We start from the raw sequence: 23643 nt of genomic DNA on the forward strand, positions 1-23643 counted from the left end.
AAAACATTTCTAGCCTGTCTATAGGTAACAGGGTTGACGTGTTGTGCTCGACCCACTCGGTTTCCCACCACAAAACACCAGACAATGGCCAAAAAGAGTAGAACCAGCTCACCTGCTTTTACACAAGGATTTGGCTATTAGATGTTCAATGTTTCTTTAGATTGTTTTTCTAAGGAATAGTTTCACCATATTAAAACAATAAATCATTTCATGCAACGGTAAGGACCAATGCTAGAGATGAGAAGCAGGTACAGGGAGTCAACATTTAACACAGCACAGACATTAAACAGGACAGGAACAGCGTCAGCACCGGGTAACATAACTACATACTAACATTAATCCTGAAGCAGGGAACAGAGCTTGTGAACAGACAGATATAGGGGAGGTAGTGTCACAGGTGATTGAGTCCAGGTAAGTCCAATAATTGCTGATGCGCGTGAAGGTGAGCCTAATGATGGTGGCAGGAGTGAGTAACGCTGGGGAGCCTGGTGCCTTTGAGTGCCAGGGAGGGGAAGCGGGAGCAGGTGTGACAGCAACAGGGTTGACGTTATTTTTTTTTACCTTAATATGAATCACTAATCACATAAAATGAATAATACTCTTCAGAAATAACTTTGTCAAAGCAACAAAATAACTACGGTGTCACGTTCTGACCTTTATTTCCTTTGTTTTGTATTTATTTAGTATGGTCAGGGCGTGAGTTGGGTGGGCAGTCTATGTTTGTTTTTCTATGATTTGGGGATTTGTATGTTTCGGCCTAGTATGGTTCTCAATCAGAGGCAGGTGTCATTAGTTGTCTCTGATTGAGAATCATACTTAGATAGCGTGGGTTGCACTGTTTGTTTGTGGGTGATTGTCTATGTTAGTTGCTTGTGTAAGCACAGGTCTCATTTATAGCTTCACGGTCATTATTTGTTTATTGTTTTTGTATTCAGTGTTCAGTACTTTCTTTTATTAAATATTCATCATGAACACATACCACGTCGCATTTTGGTCCTCCGATCCTTCTCGCCTCTCCTCTTCAGATGAAGAGGAGGATGACCGTGACATACGGGTTCTTCCCCACCCCTGTTTCGGTCAGAGGAATAGGGCTGGAGAAATTGAACCCCTCTCAAATTCATAGACAGAGCTATGGAAGTAAGGACTGACCATGATATCAAAATGATAAACTCAGCAAAAAAAGAAACTGCCCTTTTTCAGATCCCTGTCTTTCAAAGATAATTCGTAAAAATCCAAATAACTTCACAGATCTTCATTGAAACACTGTTTCCCATGCTTGTTCAATGAACCATAAACAATGAATGAACATGCTCCTGTGGAATGGTCGCTAAGACACTAACAGCATACAGACGGTAGGCAATTAAGGTCACAGTTATGTAACCATAGGACACTAAAGAGGCCTTTCTACTGACTCTGAAAAACACCAAAAGAAAGGTGCCCAGGATCCCTGCTCATCTGTGTGAACGTGACATAGGCATGCTGAAAGGAGGCATGAGGACTGCAGATGTGGCCAGGGCAATAAATTGCAATGTCCGTACTGTGAGACGCCCAAGGCAGAGCTACAGGGAGACAGGACGGACAGCTAGCTGATTGTCCTCGCAGTGGCAGACCACGTGTAACAACACCTGCACAGGATCATCCGAACATCACACCTGCGGGACAGGTACAGGATGGCAACAACAACTGCCTGAGTTATACCAGGAACGCACAATCCCTCCATCAGTGCTCAGACTGTCCGCAATAGGCTGAGAGAAGCTGGACTGAGGGCTTGTAGGCCTGTTGTAAGGAAGGTCCTCACCAGACATCACCGGCAACAACGTCGCCTATGGGCACAAACCCACCGTCGCTGGACCAGACAGGACTGGCAAAAAGTGCTCTTCACTGACGAGTCGCGGTTTTGTCTCACCAGGGGTGATAGTCGGATTTGTGTTTATCATCGAAGGAATGAGCGTTACACCGAGGCCTGTACTCTAGAGCAGGATCGATTTGGAGGTGGAGGGTCCATCATGGTCTGGGGTGTGTGTCATTGCAGGTAATCTCAACACTGTGCGATACAGGGAAGTCATCCTCCTCCCTCATGTGGTACCCTTCCTGCAGGCTCATCCTGACATGACCCTCCAGCATGACAATGTCACCAGTCATACTGCTCGTTCTGTGCGTGATTTCCTGCAAGACAGGAATGTCAGTGTTCTGCCATGGCCAGCGAAGAGCCCGGATCTCAATCCCATTGAGCACGTCTGGGATCTGTTGGATCGGAGGGTGAGGGCTAGGGCCATTCATCCCAGAAATGTCCGGGAACTTGCAGGTGCCTTGGTGGAAGAGTGGGGTAACATCTCACAGCAAGAACTGTCAAATTTGGTGCAGTCCATGATGAGGAGATGCACTGCAGTACTTAATGCAGCTGGTGGCCACACCAGATACTGACTGTTACTTTTGATTTTGACCCCCCTTTTGTTCTTGGACACATTATTCCATTTCTGTTAGTCACATGTCTGTGGAACTAGTTCAGTTTATGTCTCAGTTGTTGGAATCTTGTTATGTTCATATACATTTTTACACATGTTAAGTTTGCTGAAAATAAACGCAGTTGACAGTGACAGGACATTTCTTTTTTTGCTGAGTTTAGTTTTAACTATGTTTTGAGGCTTCATAGTGTGTGTTTACCTTACTTTGTTTACAACCATTGGAGTGAAAATGCTTATTTGGGGTTCTGATGGGGTATGACATTTGAACTAAGCTCATGAGGCATTTATAAATTTAATTATATTCATCAATATGGGAACATTTCATTAATCCAGAAGTCCCAAAATGGATGAAGCAACTACAGATTTCCCCTAAGAGTCTTAAATCTTCCTAGATGTCACAGAGGTTGCACAAAGTGAAATGTCAAATGCTGAATTTTGGCATTTTAGCAATTCTTTATTCATATAAAAAAAATATCATATTTATTGAATTATCCATGTGGTCTATATTTAAAGGGACTTTATTTAATATAACAGTATTTTACAATTCAATATTGGGGCACAATTGGTACCTAAAATATCAAAGTGACGCAAAAGGGTCTCCTTTCATGGAACGACCCGGAACAGCAGAACAATTATTACGCTGAAATCACTTCTGTGGCTTCTGACCCATCCCCCCTGCCGTGTGATTGGGCAAAATGCCCTCTGACCCTTCCCCCTGTCGTGTGATTGGGCAGAGGGGGCAGATTGGGCTTGGCGGCTCTCTGGAATAGATAAATATGTGCTCTGTCTGGCCCATTGCCCCACTCCCCAGCCAGATGAGCAATTAACCATCACAGTGAAAACCAGAGAGAGAGAATAAGAGGTATGTAACGGCCGTTGTTGGTGGAAGAAGAGGAGGACAAATGCGCAGCTTGGTAAGTGTCCATATTGATCATTTATTATCACAAGAACGCTAAACAAAATAACAAAGGAGAATGACCGAAACGAAACAGTCCTGTCTGGTGCAGACACAAAACAGAAAACAATCACCTACAACTCAAAAGTGAAACCAAGCTACCTAAGTATGGTTCTCAATCAGGGACAACGATTGACAGCTGCCTCTGATTGAGAACCATACCAGGCCAAACACAGAAATACCAAATCATAGAAAAACTAACATAGACAACCCACCCAACTCACGCCCTGACCATACTAAAACAAAGACAATAACAAAACAACTGAGGTCAGAACGTGACAAGGAAAAGGAAGGGGAGAGAGGGAAAGGGGGAAGAACGTGACAAAGCATGTGTGCGTTCGTGTGTGCATTTGTTTTGTGAGCTGCAATCCATCCTGTGGATGACGTGGGACTGTGCTCACTCTTCTCCAGGGCTCGTCAAACACAGATCTATATGAACACTTGACACACACCATTACACTGATGACGACAAACTACTGGGACAGAATGAGAGGGGGGAGGAGGGGAGGATATTTATGAGAGTGTTTGTTTCTGGGGGAGTTGGAGTGAGAGTAAGTAAGGCTGTGTCCTTATGCCATGGGATGACTTGGCTGTTAGTGTGGAGAGAGTAGATGAGGGCACATGTTCCTCCCTAGGCTAATCCCCTAAGAGCAATGAGCACATACTCATGAGGCCAGTTTCCTGATCAAAGGGATTGATGATCATGGCATCCTGTTTATATCAACATATAGTGTATGTAGGGATGTGTTAGTATACGCTGTGTGTTGACAGGGGGAAGTATCAATGCTTACCACAAACAGCACCTCCACCTTCCACATCTGCACTCGCACACACACACGCTATGCGATCAGCAAGGTGAGATGATTTGTAGCCAGCCATGTCTAATGGATTGCCAGGGCACTCGAGAAATTATGAAAATTTATTAATTAGCCTTTAGCGACCCCGCTGTCCATTTGGCTGTCCCTGCACACACACACACACACACACACACACACACATACACACACACACACACACACACACACACACACACACACACACACACACACACGCGCACCCACAGACACACACACTACCCTTCACTAAGCTACCCTTCTCTCTCTCAAATCTCAAATACATGTTTCCAGTCACAAACTCAGAGACCATTATGTAATTAAAGAGAACCAGTGTGTGATTGGTTTACTTAAGGTGGTTCTGTTGCTGGTTGAGTATTGCTGAGCGATTAACAGAAATGTCAGTTATTTTTTGTTTTATAAACAACTTATTGACCAATGTTGGTTCAGTTATTAGAATTCCATTTTGTTCGTTTTTTTTCTGTGAGCTCAAAGCTCATTTTCTCTAGAAATAAATCAGATCGAACTGTGCAATGTAGTAGGGAGTTGTAGTTTCCAACAGGCCAATATTCTACTAGTTTGGTGCTGAAAACTTGGTAATTAACTACAATGACCACAATCCCTTGCTCGCCTACTTGTCCGATCTATCCGTGAGCGCACAGACACGGAGAGAAGAGACAGAAGAATGCATGGTCGAGAGAGATAGAGAGCAGTTGCTTCACGAGGTATCTCTATCTGAAAATACATGATCTAAGTGATTGATATTTAGTATTCAGCAGTCATAATATTATGCCTTATTAACTTCGAAGAACTACTAAAATAGTGATTTTGTCAGACAGCATAGGCAGCAGCTCTATAGAGCTATAAATACCTTGCGACAGGGGGAATGGAAGCTTCTTGTGTGCAGGGGCACCTTGCTTTGTCTATGCAACAAAGCTTCCATTCCAGAGACCATTATGTCATTAAAGAGACAATCCAGAGTGTGATTGGTTTTCTCCAGGTGGTTGTGATGCTGTATGAGTAGTGCTGAGTAATAAACCAAAATTTTACTAGGTATCTCTTTCTGAAAATACATGATATAAGGGATTGATAGTTGGTATTCAGCAGTCGTAAAAGTATGCCTTATTTACTTTGGAAAAAAAATAAAATCCAAAATAGGGATTTTGTCAGACAGCATAGGCAACAGCTCTATAGAGATGAGATGATGACTTGGAATTAAATAATAAAGTCATCAAATAAAACAAATGTAATATACACAACTAAAATATTTTATTAAAGTAAAGTGAATAAATTATAAGTAGTAATTGTCATGTACTACCATCATGGGACTTTTATTATCTGTTGTTACAGCATTCAACCCACATAACGCAGTGTAATTCATTTTAAAAAGTATCATTTGAAACCGAAATCAAAAAATTTGATTTTTTTTTTAGAATCGAACCGAAACTCAAAAAAAGCACTAATCTCTCAACATTATGGTCGAGAGATAGATACTGTTTATGTCTAGTGGTATTCAAACTTTTTCAGCAGGGACCCCATTTTTCTGCCAGAATTTCTGGGGACCCCATTTCTTTCCCAAAAAATTCTAGTGATCCCATGCCAAATCTAACCTTAAACCTTAAGACCTTAAAATTGGTACATTTCGAATTTTACATCAACAAATAACCTTCAATTCATTGCATTAAAAATATATAAAAAAATTGCCTACCCCATTGAAGTTCCCCCGTGACCCCACTAGGAGAATACCACTGATTTATGGTCTCCCAGCAGTCATTTTGGTCATGGTGACCATTCTGGAGCTGGGAATCTGTCTTTTCACCAGGCAGGTGGTGTTGCAATCACAATGCCTCTCCGGAGTGCTCGGCTAAAAGGATGAAGATACTGTAATGCACTGTATGGTCTCCTATGTTTTCAAACTGCAGAAAGGCACTAATACCTGGCATGTCTTTCTGCTTGTCTCAGACTTGATTGAAGAGTTTAGCCACTCTAATAACAGAAGTTGGCTTGGATAATGGAAGAGGAAATGGAAATTGTTTTCTGTCTTGACTCTCTCTCTCTCCTCCCAGTGCTAAATGACACAGATTACCAACTAGAACATTGCTGCAGGGAGAGAAAATGATAGAGGAAAAGAGGGAGAAAGAGAGTTAGAGTGAGTCAGTCTGTCTTAGTTTTCCTGCTGTGAGAGTTTGGCAAATAGTTGTTATTTTCTCTGTCTTTCGCTCAAGTTCCCCATTAGGACACAGAGCCCCTCATCTGTGCCGGGGCCTGTGGCGCTGTTCTCTCTCCCGATTGCTCACTTTGTCTCTCCTCCATGCCTGATCACAGAACTTCTGTTGGCCGCCAGATCTGTTAGCTCATGGTGTTCTGCTGAGCGCAGGGTATCTGTGGGTTCAGTTGGGTCCTATTAGCAGACTGAGTGGAGAGGTTCTGCTTAAGTTCAGTTTCAATGGTGGCTAAGGAGAACGGTTTTGTCAGGGTCTTCAAACTGGCTAAGTAGAGTGGTTTTGTTTTGGTTCAGTAGTACAACGCACATACTGTAAACCCTAATCCACACAGCCAACCCTGCACTGTGCAGACCCACATAAACATATGGACATGGAAAGAAACCTTCAAACAGAGTGTGCTCCCCTACAGATGACTAAGTTTCCATCGTGTTAAATAGGGATAGCTGGAAACATAGATGTCTACCATTTCACATGAAAGGCCTACCGTTATTTAGAATAACAGAAGGCTTTCTGCAAATTGATCAGACCTCAAGCTAAATCATAAAACAAAGTTGGGGAAGAGCATGATGAGGTGTAAATGTTTACACTTATTACAGATTATTTGAAGCTGTCAGAATCTAGAGCTCAGAAAAACAAACTGTCTTCTGTGTGTCTGTTCAGACGAGGGGAGAAAACCAGAAACAGTTTGGCGCCGGTAGCTGGAGGAGAATTCATTAGGAATTCACACACACCTCAGGTACACATAAACACACTTTTATACCAACACTGCTAGTTATCTCAACACTTCAGAGACAGGTTTGCTACATTCTGAATCACATTTACATACAGAGTGAGCAAAAGAAAGTGTGTGTGTATGAGTGTGCAGCACATCTGTCTGTGTGTCTGCGCTCATGCATGTGTGTACTGTATGTTTTTAGCTGTGAAAAAGGGTTACGTTTAGTCTCCTGCTGTACTTCCTGACATGTTTACTGATACATCACTTTCCTCCAGTCAACAGCATGATTACAGCACTGAGACTCACCAGCCCCCTGCTGAGACAGATAGGACAGAGGGGCTTTAGGTGTGGCCATGCTGATGGCTCTATTTATACAGTGTATAAATATATGTGTAATAAATAGGAATTAGTATGGGTACGAGTCACCTTTCAAGCACCTATAAATACACTGCTTCTCTATGGTTGAAAGTTTTACAGAAAGCAAAAGTGGAGGGTGTTTGCTGATAATGTCTATGTGTGTATGCTTGCGTGTGCACGCATGTGTGTGTGTGTGCGCGCATGTGTGTGTATGCTTGTGTGTGTGTACTTACATGCGTGTGTGTGTAGACTTTTGGGCTGGGGTATCAGTGGCCAGGCAGGGATTAAACGCACAGAGAAATGCTGAGCTCTATTTAACTACACACCAGGGTATGAGCTACTTACCATCAGGCTTAGTGTCACTCCTCTCTCTGCCCTGGTCTGCTCTACACACCAAACCGTATAGGGTAATCTATAAACTACAACCTACAGCAAACTCTGCCCATATATTATAAGGAAAGGTGTGAGCAAGTTGAGTCTAATCAAACACACACAGAGATGCACAAACACACACACAGGCACATACACAGATGGGTGCATACACTCCAACACACATACACACACACCTGACAGTCCAACTTCACAGTAAATGAGCTGGAATATGTAGAAGCACATAGTGCGCAGCCTGTGGTCATTGGTGCATAACGCAGGACAATTTCTATGGATTTTTCACCTTGGGTGCTGTGGCACAACAAATCCAATGTCTTTTTCCAGCTGGCTAGAAATCATGAATAGCATATTCCTTCCACTTGCCAGAGCCCTGCTCTAACTATGTACACACTATTCCAGCAGCCTCCTTACAGAGTGAAATATCTCTGATGGCATATTTAGCTCACCTAATGAGGTATAGATCTGAAAGGCTGCTTGTATCCGAGATAGATGTTGTTTGATCTCTCAGTTTTTCATCAGCCTCTGCTTTCACATAGGATGACTTGTGTGTGTGTGTGTGTGTGTGTGTGTGTGTGTGTGTGTGTGTGTGTGTGTGTGTGTGTGTGTGTGTGTGTGTGTGTGCCGTGCATGTGTGTCAGTAACACCTCTGTCAGTCAGCTGTGAAGACAGTTGTGAGCCTTTGTGTCAGGCCACTGTCAACTCACTCTCCCCCTCTCTCTCTCTCTCTCTCTATCCCCCTTCTCTCTCTCTATCCCCCTCCTCTCTCTCTCTCTCTCTCTCTCTCTCTCTCTCTCTCTCTCTCTCTCTCTCTCTCTCTCTCTCTCTCTCTCTCTCTCTCTCTCTCTCTCTCTCTCTCTCTCTCTCTCTCTCTCTCTCTCTCTCTCTCTCTCTCTCTCTCTCTCTCTCTCTCTCTCTCTCTCTCTCTCTCTCTCTCTCTCTCTCTCTCTCTCTCTCTCTCTCTCTCTCTCTCTCTCCTCTCTCCTCTCTTTGCAGATCTGACTATGACCTGGACTATGAGTGCTATCAGGAGGACCTCTATGACAGGTACTGTCAGCCCGCTCTGCACCGCACCTCTCACACAAACCCTGAATTTTCAGAGTTGGACAAAGGAAAAGTCTAAAACACACACTTAACCCTTCTTGTCTCCCCTGTCTCCTGCTGGCCCTCTCCCTCCTCTCCCTGCCTGTCACTGAGCTGTCAGTCATGTGTCTCTGCTAACAGAGCTGCCTGTCACTGCCCACTAATCGTGACACAGGGAGCTGATATGTGCTGTGTGACCTCTATAAGGAATCCAGTCAGGTTGTAAGCCACTCTAACCCTAGCTGAGTCTCTAATAATTATGAGTCAGCTTAAACTGTTCTAAGTGCAGCAGCTTATATTACAAGTTCCATTAAAGCTCAGGTTAGTTTTCTGTGGCTCACAGCAGAGGTTGGGCCATGGGTCAGGGTGGCTACATTACAGTAACTGAAGCATATAGAGAATTAACTGTCGGCTGGAAAACTGCCATAAAGTACCTGTTCACTTTCCAGTGGTACTGTACTGTAGATGGTAGAGCTGTGGAGTGTTTTCGCTACAGCTCCAGCCAAGAGATCATGATCTCAGTTCAGATTCCAAGCCAGAATTTGACAGTCAGTCCGGTTCAACACAATTAATTCAAGTTTAGTACGGCCCTACCCAGGTCACAGTTCAATCCCGTTCAGTCCATTCCAGTCTTGCTCAATGCCTTTCAGTCTGATGATCTCTGATCCCGTTGGATTCCGTCCATATCAGTCCAGTTCAGCATGGCTTAACCCAGGTCAGTCCTGTTCAGTCTGACTCAGTTATGCCAAGTCCAGTTGAGTCCGGTTCTGTCTGGTTCGTCACCCAGGTCAGTCACTCAGGTAATTGCTATGGGAGCTCTCCACCTCCATCAGGCACACTGAAGGTGACACGGCTCATTCATAAACACAGCACTCAGCACATTTGAATAAAGAGTGCTCTCTCTCTCACACACAACACACACACATTGAACAACCTTGTTGTCCTCTGTGTGAATGCAGTCAGATGCTGTAGATGTAGTTATGCACAGAAGAGTTGAGGACGTCCTCTATGTTTATGTTTCTATCTTCAGTTTAAACAAACATGCAGAAAGAAAATAAGAGAGTGTAAGGAGGGTGGTTAGAGAAACAGGCTGTCAAACATAGAGATTACAACTCCACCTCCCTTTATCTCTCTCACTCTCTCACACACACATACAGTATTGTACAGCTAACCTTGTGGGGGACACACAATTCTGTCCCATTCAAAATCCTATTTTCCCTAACCCCTAACCTAACCCTAACCTTAACCCAAAAACCTAACCTTAGTCCTAACCCTAAACCTTAGCTCCTAACCCTAAAACTAACCATAGCTCCTAACCCTTAACATAATTCTAACCCCCTAGAAATAGCATTGGACCTCGTGGGGACTAACAAAATGTCCCCAGTTGGTCAAATCTTTGTTTGTTTACTATTCTTGTGGGGACTTCTAGTTAAACATGTCCATACACGAGTTCCGCACACACACACACACACAGTACTGTAGCTGTGAGTTGACGCTGTCATCTTTTCTTTGCATTTTGTTGTTTTGCCACGCTCTGCATTTTTCTGTCTTCACGCAGGAAAAACCCTCACCACTGATTTTCAATTTGCTTCAAACACGGTACATGATTTTGCCCTACGTGGCTGGCTAGCTCCATCGACAGCTTGTGTGTGTTAGTGTGTGTGTGTGTGCGTGTGTGTCTGTACATCTGTTTGTGTGCATATGAGAAAATGTCTGCCTCTACACACAGATAACAGCTCTGGCAGAGACAAAGCCTCTTTTATAATCTCTCTTCTAATCCACACACACACACACACACACACACATGCACAGACACTTACACACTCTCGCTCTGTTTTCTCTAATCCTCACACATCTACACTCTCTCGTTGTCTGTTTCGCAAGCTCCTATTCTCTGAAACTACACTTCAAAGTCGTTGTAGCTGTTAAGGTTTTCTTCTTCCTCTTCCTCTGAAGAGGAGGTGTAGCAGGGATCGGACCAAAACGCAGCGTGGTTATCTTGATACATCTTTAATAAAGATAATACCGAACAATACAAAAACACTAAACGTAACGTGAAAAACCGAAACAGCCCTATCTGGTGCACACAAACACAGAGACAGGAACAACCAAATCAAAAAAATCAAATCAAATTTATTTGTCACATACACATGGTTAGCAGATGTTAATGCGAGTGTAGCGAAATGCTTGTGCTTCTAGTTCCGACAATGCAGTAATAACGAACAAGTGATCTAACTAACAATTCCAAAAAAAACTACTGTCTTATACACAGTGTAAGGGGATAAAGAATATGTACATAAAGATATATGAATGAGTGATGGTACAGAGCAGCATAGGCAAGATACAGTAGATGATATCGAGTACAGTATATACATATGAGATGAGTATGTAAACCAAGTGGCATAGTTAAAGTGGCTAGTGATACATGTATTACATAAGGATGCAGTCGATGATATAGAGTACAGTATCTACGTATGCATATGAGATGAATAATGTAGGGTAAGTAACATTATATAAGGTAGCATTGTTTAAAGTGGCTAGTGATATATTTACATCATTTCCCATCAATTCCCATGATTAAAGTGGCTGGAGTAGAGTCAGTGGCATTGACAGTGTGTTGGCAGTAGCCACTCAATGTTAGTGGTGGCTGTTTAACAGTCTGATGGCCTTGAGATAGAAGCTGTTTTTCAGTCTCTCGGTCCCAGCTTTGATGCACCTGGACTGACCTCGCCTTCTGGATGACAGCGGGGTGAACAGGCAGTGGCTCGGGTGGTTGATGTCCTTGATGATCTTTATGGCCTTCCTGTAGCATCGGGTGGTGTAGGTGTCCTGGAGGGCAGGTAGTTTGCCCCCGGTGATGCGTTGTGCAGACCTCACTACCCTCTGGAGAGCCTTACGGTTGAGGGCGGTGCAGTTGCCATACCAGGCGGTGATACAGCCCGCCAGGATGCTCTCGATTGTGCATCTGTAGAAGTTTGTGAGTGCTTTTGGTGACAAGCCGAATTTCTTCAGCCTCCTGAGGTTGAAGAGGCGCTGCTGCGCCTTCCTCACGATGCTGTCTGTGTGAGTGGACCAATTCAGTTTGTCTGTGATGTGTATGCCGAGGAACTTAAAACTTGCTACCCTCTCCACTACTGTTCCATCGATGTGGATGGGGGGGTGTTCCCTCTGCTGTTTCCTGAAGTCCACAATCATCTCCTTAGTTTTGTTGACGTTGAGTGTGAGGTTATTTTCCTGACACCACACTCCGAGGGCCCTCACCTCCTCCCTGTAGGCCGTCTCGTCGTTGTTGGTAATCAAGCCTACCACTGTTGTGTCGTCCGCAAACTTGATGATTGAGTTGGAGGCGTGCGTGGCCACGCAGTCGTGGGTGAACAGGGAGTACAGGAGAGGGCTCAGAACGCACCCTTGTGGGGCCCCAGTGTTGAGGATCAGCGGGGAGGAGATGTTGTTGCCTACCCTCACCACCTGGGGGCGGCCCGTCAGGAAGTCCAGTACCCAGTTGCACAGGGCGGGGTCGAGACCCAGGGTCTCGAGCTTGATGACGAGCTTGGAGGGTACTATGGTGTTGAATGCCGAGCTGTAGTCGATGAACAGCATTCTCACATAGGTATTCCTCTTGTCCAGATGGGTTAGGGCAGTGTGCAGTGTGGTTGAGATTGCATCGTCTGTGGACCTATTTGGGCGGTAAGCAAATTGGAGTGGGTCAAGGGTGTCAGGTAGGGTGGAGGTGATATGGTCCTTGACTAGTCTCTCAAAGCACTTCATGATGACGGATGTGAGTGCTACGGGGCGGTAGTCGTTTAGCTCAGTTACCTTAGCTTTCTTGGGAACAGGAACAATGGTGGCCCTCTTGAAGCATGTGGGAACAGCAGACTGGTATAGGGATTGGTTGAATATGTCCGTAAACACACCGGCCAGCTGGTCTGCGCATGCTCTGAGGGCGCGGCTGGGGATGCCGTCTGGGCCTGCAGCCTTGCGAGGGTTAACACGTTTAAATGTCTTACTCACTTCGGCTGCAGTGAAGGAGAGACCGCATGTTTTCGTTGCAGGCCGTGTAAGTGGCACTGTATTGTCCTCAAAGCGGGCAAAAAAGTTGTTTAGTCTGCCTGGGAGCAAGACATCCTGGTCCGTGACTGGGCTGGGTTTCTTCCTGTAGTCCGTGATTGACTGTAGACCCTGCCACATGCCTCTTGTGTCTGAGCCGTTGAATTGAGATTCTACTTTGTCTCTGTACTGGCGCTTAGCTTGTTTGATAGCCTTGCGGAGGGAATAGCTGCGCTGTTTGTATTCAGTCATGTTACCAGACACCTTGCCCTGATTAAAAGCAGTGGTTCGCGCCTTCAGTTCCACACGAATGCTGCCATCAATCCACGGTTTCTGGTTGGGGAATGTTTTAATCGTTGCTATGGGAACGACATCTTCAACGCACGTTCTAATGAACTCGCTCACCGAATCAGCGTATTCGTCAATGTTGTTGGCTGACGCAATACGAAACATCTCCCAGTCCACGTGATGGAAGCAGTCTTGGAGTGTGGAGTCAGCTTGGTCGGACCAGCGTTGGACAGACCTCAGCGTGGGAGCTTCTTGTTTTAGTTTCTGTCTGTAGGCAGGGATCAACAAAATGGAGTCGTGGTCAGCTTTTCCGAAAGGGGGGCGGGGCAGGGCCTTATATGCGTCGCGGAAGTTAGAGTAACAATGATCCAGGGTCTTTCCACCCCTGGTTGCGCAATCGATATGCTGATAAAATTTAGGGAGTCTTGTTTTCAGATTAGCCTTGTTAAAATCCCCAGCTACAATGAATGCAGCCTCCGGATAAATCGTTTCCAGTTTGCAGAGAGTTAAATAAAGTTCGTTCAGAGCCATCGATGTGTCTGCTTGGGGGGGGATATATACGGCTGTGATTATAATCGAAGAGAATTCTCTTGGTAGATAATGCGGTCTACATTTGATTGTGAGGAATTCTAAATCAGGTGAACAGAAGGATTTGAGTTCCTGTATGTTTCTTTCATCACACCATGTCACGTTGGCCATAAGGCATACGCCCCCGCCCCTCTTCTTACCAGAAAGATGTTCGTTTCTGTCCGCGCGATGCGTGGAGAAACCCGCTGGCTGCACCGCTTCGGATTGCGTCTCTCCAGTGAGCCACGTTTCCGTGAAACAGAGAACGTTACAGTCTCTGATGTCCCTCTGGAATGCTACCCTTGCTCGGATTTCATCAACCTTGTTGTCAAGAGACTGGACATTGGCAAGAAGAATGCTAGGGAGTGGTGCACGATGTGCCCGTCTCCGGAGTCTGACCAGAAGACCGCTTCGTTTCCCTCTTTTTCTGAGTCGTTTTTTTGGGTCGCTGCATGGGAACCATCCCGTGGCGCTGGTTGTAAGGCAGAACACAGGATCCGCATCGCGAAAAACATATTCTTGGTCGTACTGGTGGTGAGTTGACGCTGATCTTATATTCAGTAGTTCTTCTCGGCTGTATGTGATGAAACCTAAGATGACCTGGGGTACTAGTGTAAGAAATAACACGTAAAAAAACAAAAAACTGCATAGTTTCCTAGGAACGCGAAGCGAGGCGGCCATCTCTGTCGGCGCCGGAAGTCAGGCAATCACCCACGAAACACTCAAAGAATATGGCTGCCGAAATATGGTTCCCAATCAGAGACAACGATAAACACCTGCCTCTGATTGAGAACCACTCTAGGCAACCATAGACTTACCTAGACAACTCTACCATACCACAATCCCAAAACCTACAAAAACCCCAAGACAAAACACACCACATAAATAACCCATGTCACACCCTGGCCTGACCAAAATAATAAAGAAAACACAAAGGGCGTGACAGAACCCCCCCACCCCACCCCTCCCCCCAAGGTGCGGACTCCCGGCCGCACACCTAAACCCATAGGGGAGGGTCCGGGTGGGCGCCTGTCCACGGTGGCGGCTCCGGCGCGGGACGTGGACCCCACTCCAACAAAGTCTTAGTCCGCTTAATTTGCGTCCTTAGACTGGCGACCCTCGCCTCCAACCTTGGCCTAGTAAACCTAACCAAGGGCCCCACTGGACTGAGAGGCAGCTCCGGACTGAGGGACAGCTCGGGACTGAGGGGTAGCTCGGGACTGAGGGGTAGCTCGGGACTGAGGGGTAGCTCGGGACTGAGGGGTAGCTCGGGGCTGAGGGGTAGCTAGGGACTGAGAGGAAGCTCAGGACTGAGGGGAAGCTCAGGAAGGTTGATGGCTCTGGCAGATCCTGGCTGACTGGTGGATCCTGGCTGAATGGCGGATCCTGGCTGAAGGGCGGCTCTGGCGGATCCTGGTGGATTCTGGCAGACTGGCAGCTCCATGCTGACTGGCGGATCCTGGCTGAATGGCGGATCCTGGCTGAATGGCGGATCCTGGCTGAATGGCGGCTCTGGCGGATCCTGGCAGACTGGCGGCTCTGGCGGATTCTGGCAGACTGGCGGATTCTGGCAGACTGGCGGCTCTGGCTGCTCCATGCTGACTGGCGGCTCTGGCTGCTCCATGCTGACTGGCGGCTCTGGCGGCTCCTTGCTGACTGGCGGCTCTGGCGGCTCCATGCTGACTGGCGGCTCTGGCGGCTCCTTGCAGACTGGCGGCTCTGGCGGCTCCTTGCAGACTGGCGGCTCTGGCAGCGCTGGACAGGCGGGAGACTCTGGCAGCGCTGTAGAGAAGGAAGGCTCCGGCAGCGCTGGACAGGCGGGAGACTCCGGCAGCGCTGGCGAGGAGGAAGGCTCCAGCAGCGCTGGAGAGGAGGAAGGCTCTGGCAGCGCTGGACAGGCGAGGCGCACTGTAGGTCTGATGCGTGGTGCTGGCACTGGTGGTACTGGGCCGAGGACACGCACAGGAAGCCTGGTGCGGGGAGCTGCCACCGGAGGGCTGGTGCGTGGAGGTGGTACTGGATAGACCGGACCATGCAGGCGCACTGGAGCTCTTGAGCACCGAGCCTGCCCAACCTTACCTGGTTGAATGCTCCCGGTCGCCCTGCCAGTGCGGCGAGGTGGAATAGCCCGCACTGGGCTATGCAGGCGAACCGGGGACACCGTGCGCAAGGCTGGTGCCATGTAAGCCGGCCCAAGGAGACGCACTGGAGACCAGATGCGTAGAGCCGGCTTCATGACACTTGGCTCGATGCTTACTCTAGCCCGGCCGATACGAGGAGCTGGTATGTACCGCACCGGGCTATGCACCCGCACTGGAGACACCGTGCGCTCCACAGCATAACACGGTGCCTGCCCGGTCTCTCTAGCCCCCCGGTAAGCACAGGAAGTTGGCGCAGGTCTCCTACCTGGCTTCGCCATACTCCCTGAGTGCCTCCCCCAATACATTTTTGGGGCTGACTCTCGGGCTTCCTTGCCAACCATGTTCCCTTGTATCGCCGGCTCCTCTCTCCGGCTGCCTCTGCTCTCCTAAGTGCCTCCACCTGTTCCCATGGGAGGCGATCTCTTCCAGCCAGTATTTCCTCTCAAGTGTAACAACCCTTGCCGTCCAAAACGTCCTCCCATGTCCATTCCTCCTTGCTCCTGCTGCCGCTGCCTGTCACCACGCCGCTTGGTCCTGTTGTGGTGGGTGATTCTGTTAAGGTTTTCTTCTTCCTCTTCCTCTGAAGAGGAGGTGTAGCAGGGATCGGACCAAAACACAGCGTGGTTATCTTGATACATCTTTAACAAAGGTAATACCGAACAATACAAAAACACTAAACGTAACGTGAATAACCGAAAATCCCTATCTGGTGCACACAAACACAGAGACAGGAACAATCACCCACGAAACACTCAAAGAATATGGCTTCCTAAATATGGTTCCCAATCAGAGGCAATGATAAACACCTGCCTCTGATTGAGAACCACTCTAGGCAACCATAGACAACTCTACTATACCACAATCCCAAAACCTACAAAAACCCCAAGACAAAACACACCACATAAATAACCCATGTCACACCCTGGCCTGACCAAAATAATAAAGAAAACACAAAATACTAAGACCAGGGCGTGACAGTAGCAGCACACTGCAAACTCCACTAAAGGACTTTAAACTCCCATAAGTCTTTAGTCTCCCAGCGTCTCTGCTGAAAGGCAACGGTCCCAGCCCTCTCACTACATTGGTGGCCGGTTGATATACTTTATGCACAGTGAGGTGGCTGTATCTGGTTATATACTGGTAATACATTCTCCTGAGACAAGGGAACTGAAGTGTGAGATATATTTCAATAAAAGGGTAACACACGTTCCTCAACTGAACGCTAAAGTCTTGTCTCTCTCGGCGATTTACAGCTCAATCCCTGAACCCAAACTGACATCACACCTCAAGGCTTCCCGACTGGCATTCTGTTTGCAGCTGGTTTAAAGTGTGTTCTCTCTCCTCAGCACTCTGCCTGGAGCCTTACTGCAGAGAGGGTGGCTATCTCCACACAGCCCTGCCTGTGTAAAGGCCACTCAGGCTTACATAGGACATGTAAATAAACAATAACCAATCTGTCCATGAGTCTCTGAGCCCTGCTTTGCTGTAGGCTACACTCAGGGCACTGGATAACAGGGCTATGGTTCCTGGGGTGGGTTTCTGGTGGTGCAGGATCTTCTTGGTGTGTATGGAGGGTGGTGTGTCCTTCTCGCTCTTGCTTTCTGTTTTGCTCCAACCCTCCTTTTACCCCTCCTCCTCACTCCTCTCTCTCAGTTTTTAAGAACTGGAGCCAGTGCCCAGGTCTCTGTCTGTCTGGCTCTCAGCCCTAATGGCTCTCTGATGCTGTAAGCAGATACCATATGAAAGGCATTCAGGTTGGAATGTGACTCAGTCTGACTCGCAGGATTTAATTAGGTGGCAGAGCTTAAGTTAGGATGAAAGCCAGCCCTTAGATAATGTAGACTGGAGCCAGGTAGGCAGTCCTGTACTTCATTTTAGAGTGGAAGAATTTCATTAAAGCTGTGGTTATGGGGCCTACAGGTTAACATAGGTCCCAGTCAAGCTGAGACTAAATTGACTTACAGCCTATGGTTGTTATCTGATTGGAGTGCTGACTCCTGTAAAGTGTGTGGTGTGTGTGATTGTCACGAATCCCGCTTCCTGAGTCTGTGTTTGCCTGTGTTTCTGTCCTGGAGTGTGTTTCCGGTGTCCTGGAACGCATCCTGTCTGGTTGCCGGGCGAATTAGCTTGTTGGGAGATCGATGTTCACCCGCACCTGTATCCCATCAGTAATCTGCACACCTGTCCTGATCATCACCTCTCCCCTTCAAAAGCTCTGACCTGACATCCATTCCCTGCCGGATCGTTAGCCATGAACAGTATGTTGTGCCATAGTATCAGCCTCAAGTTGGATAGAATTTGTTTTGTTGTTTTTTTACGTATTGCTTGCCTTAAACTTACCTCTGTTTGTTCTGTCTTCAGTTACTCACCCGGATCATTTACCCCATTCCCGCCTGGTCGTCGGAGGATTCCGCTATCCCATTGGATCCACCTATTTACTCCCATCAACTCACCACCGCTGCCCGCGACACCACCTGGATATATCTACCCATTCACATTCACTTGTAAATAAATACTCACCTTCTTCCTACTCTCCTTGTCCTGGTCTGCTTCTGGGTTCGATTTTGAAAGAACGTGACAGAACGATCCGGCCAAGGATGAACCCAGCGGACCTGGACTCCATTTGCCATGCCATTACCCAGCAGGGGAAGACATTGGGACAACACAAGACGGCGCTACAGGAGATAGCGGGTTCAATCCAGAACTTATCTGCTAGCTTGACACAAATCCAGGATCAGCTCAGTTTGCCGGCGATTCATTCACCACCTGTTTCACCCATCTCACCTGCCGTGTCTGGTGCGGTTTCCTTCCGTGAGCCCAAGGTTCCGACACCGGAGAAGTACGAGGGAGATCTGGGAGGATGGCGTTCATTTCTTTTACAGTGTGGTTTAGTTTTTGATCTGCAGCCCTACTCTTACGCCACAGATAAGGCTAGGATAGCTTTTGTTATTGAGCTGCTGCGTGGTAGAGCTCTGGAATGGGCTTCAGCTGTTTGGGAACGACGGGACACATGCATGACGTCATACCAGGGTTTTACGGCAGAGATGAGAAAGCTTTTTGACCATCCAGTCTGAGGTAAGGACGCAGCTAAACGTTTGTTCTCTCTTTGCCAAGGAGCTCGCAGTGTGGCAGACTTTGTGATAGAATTCAGGACATTGGCTGTGGAGAGTGGTTGGAATGAGGAATCACTACAAGCGTTTTTTTACCAGGGGTTGTCGGAGCAACTCAAGGACTGATCTCCTATCCAGAGCCTAGTGACCTAGATAGTTTGGTCACCTTAGCTATTCGGGTAGATAATAGAGTCCGAGAGAGAAGGAGGGAGAAGCAGTGGGGTCCATCTAATCAATCTGAGACTCGGTTACCATTCGGGTCAGGAAGTGGACCAGAACGGGTTGATCATTTTCCCTCACACGGGATTAGTGGAGGAGTCCTGCCGCCAGATCCTGAACCTATTCAAGTGGGGCGGCACGGGTTAACTAAGGACGAGCGCCAACATAGACGTGAGACCAACAGCTGCCTCTACTGTGGTAGCTCGGGACATTACATCTCCGGTTGTCCTCAGCGCCCGTTAAACTGCTCGGCTCGTTAAGTTTGGGAGGTTTGTTAGCGAGCCAGTTTCAACCTCTCAAGAGCCCTGTCAGACCTCGTTTTCCTGCTACCCTCAAATAAGAATCAGAATTTAGCGATTAACGCTTTCATCGATTCAGGTGCCGATGACAGCTTCATTGATGCCGACTTAGTGGAACAGCTGGGGCTTTCCAAGGAGCAATTACCGGAAGCCATTGAAGCAACCACTCTGAACGGCAGTAGTCTGGCACGGATCACTAGGAGGACTGAACCGGTTAAGATGTTGTTGTCGGGGAATCATTCAGAGGTTATTTCTTTTTTCATTTTGCCTTCCCCCCATGTTCCTCTGGTTCTTGGATACCCCTGGCTAAGAGAACACAATCCTTCGTTCGATTGGGTGACTGGTAAGGTAACTAGTTGGAGCATTGAGTGCCATGCTAACTGCCTGTTCTCATGCTGTCCCCAGTCGGGTCAGTGAGTATGCTCCTCCTGATTTGTCCCTGGTTCCTGAAACATATCACGAGTTGGGTGAGGTGTTCAGTAAGCAGAAAGCTCAGTCACTTTCTCCCCACCGACCTTATGATTGTACAATTAAGCTGTTCCCTGGAGCTGCCTTTCCCAAGGGACGGTTATACAGTATTTCTCGACCTGAGCGGGAAGCCCTGGAGACCTACATAAAGGAGTCTCTTGCTGCAGGTCTCATTCGTCCCTCGTCATCACCCCTGGGAGCTGGATTTTTTTTTGTGAGTAAGAAGGATGGCTCTCTTCGACCGTGTATTGATTATCGGGGGTTGAATGATATTACGGTCAAGAACAAGTACCCCTTGCCCTTGATGAGCTCCGCTTTCGATTCTTTACAGGGTGCTACTGTGTTTACGAAGCTTGATCTACGCAATGCGTATCATCTGGTTCAGATCAAAGAGGGGGACGAGTGGTTGACTGGATTCAATACACCTATGGGACATTTCGAGTACCAGGTGATGCCGTTTGGACTCTCCAACGCTCCAGCAGTGTTCCAAGGTTTGGTGAATGACGTGCTGAGGGATATGATCGGTCTGTTTGTGTTCGTTTACCTGGATGACATCCTGATTTTCTCCAAGGAGCTTTCCAGCCACATCCAGCATGTTAAGCAGGTCCTGCAGCGGTTATTGGAGAACCGTCTGTTTGTGAAGGCAGAGAACTGTGATTTTCACGCCCACACTACATCCTTCCTCGGGTACATCATCTCCAGGGGTGAGATCAAGATGGACCAAGAGAAGGTTCGGGCGGTTCGGGATTGGGCCCGGCCCGGTACGAGATTGCAGCTCCAGAGATTCCTGGGATTTGCAAACTTCTATCGGAGGTTTATCCGTGATTACAGCCGGGTGGCCGCTCCTTTAACTGCTCTGACGTCTTGCACCAGAATTTTCTGTTGGACTCCTGAGGCAGACCGAGCATTTCTGAACTTGAAGAGCCGATTCACCAACGCGCCGATTCTCTCTCAACCTTACACTTCCCGTCAGTTTGTTGTTGAGGTGGACGCATCTGATGTGGGAGTGGGCGCCATCCTGTCCCAGCGGAGCTCCACTGACGGTAAACTCCATCCCTGCGCCTTCTACTCTTGTCGTCTTTCACCAGCTGAGAGAAACTACGATGTGGGTAACCGGGAGCTTCTCGCTGTGAAGCTTGCCTTGGAGGAGTGGCGTCACTGGTTGGAGGGAGCGGAGCAACCGTTTGTGGTCTGGACTGACCATAAGAATCTGGCTTACGTGCAAATCGGCTAAACGTCTCAACTCCCGTCAGGCCAGGTGGGCTTTGTTTTTTGGACGCTTCAATTTTCCCTGACGTTCCGACCTGGGTCGAAGAACGGCAAAGCGGACGCCTTGTCCCGGATGTTCTCCAAGACGGATGAGTGTGGGGCCAAGACTGAGACGATTCTTCCCCAGAACCTTGTCGTGGGAGCCGTTACATGGAGGATTGAGGAGGATGTGATGGCGGCCCTTCGGACGCAGCCCGGCCCCGGTAACGGTCCACCCGGTCGGTTGTTCGTGCCTGAGTCGGTCCGTTCTGCTGTTCTTCAGTGGTCCCACGCCAGCAAGATAGCTTGTCACCCTGGCGTTGCTCGGACTATGGCGCTACTCCGCAGACGATTTTGGTGGCCTGCCATGGGAGAAGATACCCGGAGGTTTGTTGCCGCATGTCCTGTTTGTGCTCAGAACAAAAGTACCAATCGGCCCAGCTCTGGGCTTCTTCACCCCCTACCTATTCCTCGGCGACCTTGGTCGCATCTGGCCCTGGATTTTGTCACGGGATTGCCCCCTTCTGTTGGGAACACGGTCATTCTGACCATTGTGGACAGATTCAGCAAGTTTGCTCATTTTGTCCCTCTCTCCAAGCTTCCATCTGCCACGGAGACGTCCGAGATCCTGGTTAGGGAGGTTTTCAGGGTCCACGGATTGCCCAGTGACATTGTTTTTGACCGTGGTACTCAGTTTACCTCTGCTGTCTGGAGATCCTTCTGTTTGGCCATTGGAGCTACAGTCAGTCTCACTTCTGGATTTCACCCACAATCTAATGGTCAGGCGGAGAGAGCCAACCAGAAGATGGAGTCCACGCTGCGTTGTCTTGTCTCCTCTGATCCCACCTCTTGGTCATCTCAATTACCCTGGGTCGAGTATGCCCATAATACCCTTCCTTCATCTGCCACTGGGATGTCCCCCTTCCAATGCCTGTACGGATACCAACCTCCCTTGTTTCCTTCTCAGGAGAGGGATCTTTCGGTTCCTTCTGTCCAGGTCCACATTCGTCGTTGCCACCGGACCTGGCATCGGGCCAGGAAGGTCCTCCTTAGAGTTTCTGACCAGTATCAGATCCAGGCGAATCGTTGCCGTATTCCTGCTCCCGCTTATACCATCGGAGATTTGGTTGGTTACACGGGATCTTCCTCTACGGACTGAGTCGAGGAAACTGTCACCAAGGTTCATTGGTCCGTTTGTGGTGGAGAGAATCATTAACCCTGTTGTGGTCCGACTCAAATTGCCGGCAACGCTTCGAGTACACCCCACCTTTCATGTCTCCTGCCTCAAGCCGGTTCTCCTCAGTCCTCTGTTGCCCCCTCCTCCTCGTCCTCCTCCTCCTCAGATGATCGGAGGTGGTCCTGCCTACACGGTGCGCCGCATAATGGATTCCAGACGGCGGGGTCGAGGTTTCCAATATCTCGTGGATTGGGAAGGATATGGTCCAGAGGAGAGGAGTTGGATTCCTCGGCGTCAGATCCTTGATGACGACCTGCTTCGTGACTTCTACCGCCTCCACCCTGGCGCTCCAGGTAGTCCGCCCGGTGGCGTTCGTCGGAGGGGGGGTACTGTCACGAATCCCGCTTCCTGAGTCTGTGTTTGCCTGTGTTTCTGTCCTGGAGTGTGTTTCCGGTGTCCTGGAACGCATCCTGTCTGGTTGCCGGGCGAATTAGCTTGTTGGGAGATCGATGTTCACCCGCACCTGTATCCCATCAGTAATCTGCACACCTGTCCTGATCATCACCTCTCCCCTTCAAAAGCTCTGACCTGACATCCATTCCTTGCCGGATCGTTAGCCATGAACAGTATGTTGTGCCATAGTATCAGCATCAAGTTGGATAGAATTTGTTTTGTTGTTTTTTACGTATTGCTTGCCTTAAACTTACCTCCGTTTGTTCTGTCTTCAGTTACTCACCCGGATCATTTACCCCATTCCCGCCTGGTCGTCGGAGGATTCCGCTATCCCATTGGATCCACCTATTTACTCCCATCAACTCACCACCGCTGCCCGCTACGCCACCTGGATATATCTACCCATTCACATTCACTTGTAAATAAATACTCACCTTCTTCCTACTCTCCTTGTCCTGGTCTGCTTCTGGGTTAGATTTTGAAAGAACGTGACAGTGATTGGCTAGCTCTGACCCCTTGGAGGAATCTGATTGGCTGGCTGTGCTCCTGTGACCCCTTTCGGGGGTTTTATTGGTTCGTTTTTTAGCCTTTAACAGTAGGTTGACA

At 47.9% G+C, this 23643-nt stretch overlaps 1 protein-coding gene across 3 annotated transcripts in view; it reads left to right on the top strand.

Annotated features, from left to right (window-relative positions):
- Positions 1–23643, top strand: part of LOC109888398 (RNA-binding Raly-like protein) — an 87557-nt gene that overhangs the window by 57060 nt on the left and 6854 nt on the right. For 2 of the 3 annotated variants that reach the window (XM_031812282.1, XM_020479562.2), the window contains exon 3: positions 8934–8984. The exons of the other annotated variant lie outside the window; for it this stretch is intronic. In XM_031812282.1, the coding sequence (XP_031668142.1) occupies positions 8934–8984 (51 nt within the window). The remainder of the gene's footprint in view (positions 1–8933; positions 8985–23643) is intronic. 3 annotated transcript variants of the gene reach the window in all.

The sequence above is a fragment of the Oncorhynchus kisutch genome, linkage group LG3, assembly GCF_002021735.2.
Source record: "Oncorhynchus kisutch isolate 150728-3 linkage group LG3, Okis_V2, whole genome shotgun sequence".
NCBI lineage: Eukaryota > Metazoa > Chordata > Actinopteri > Salmoniformes > Salmonidae > Oncorhynchus > Oncorhynchus kisutch.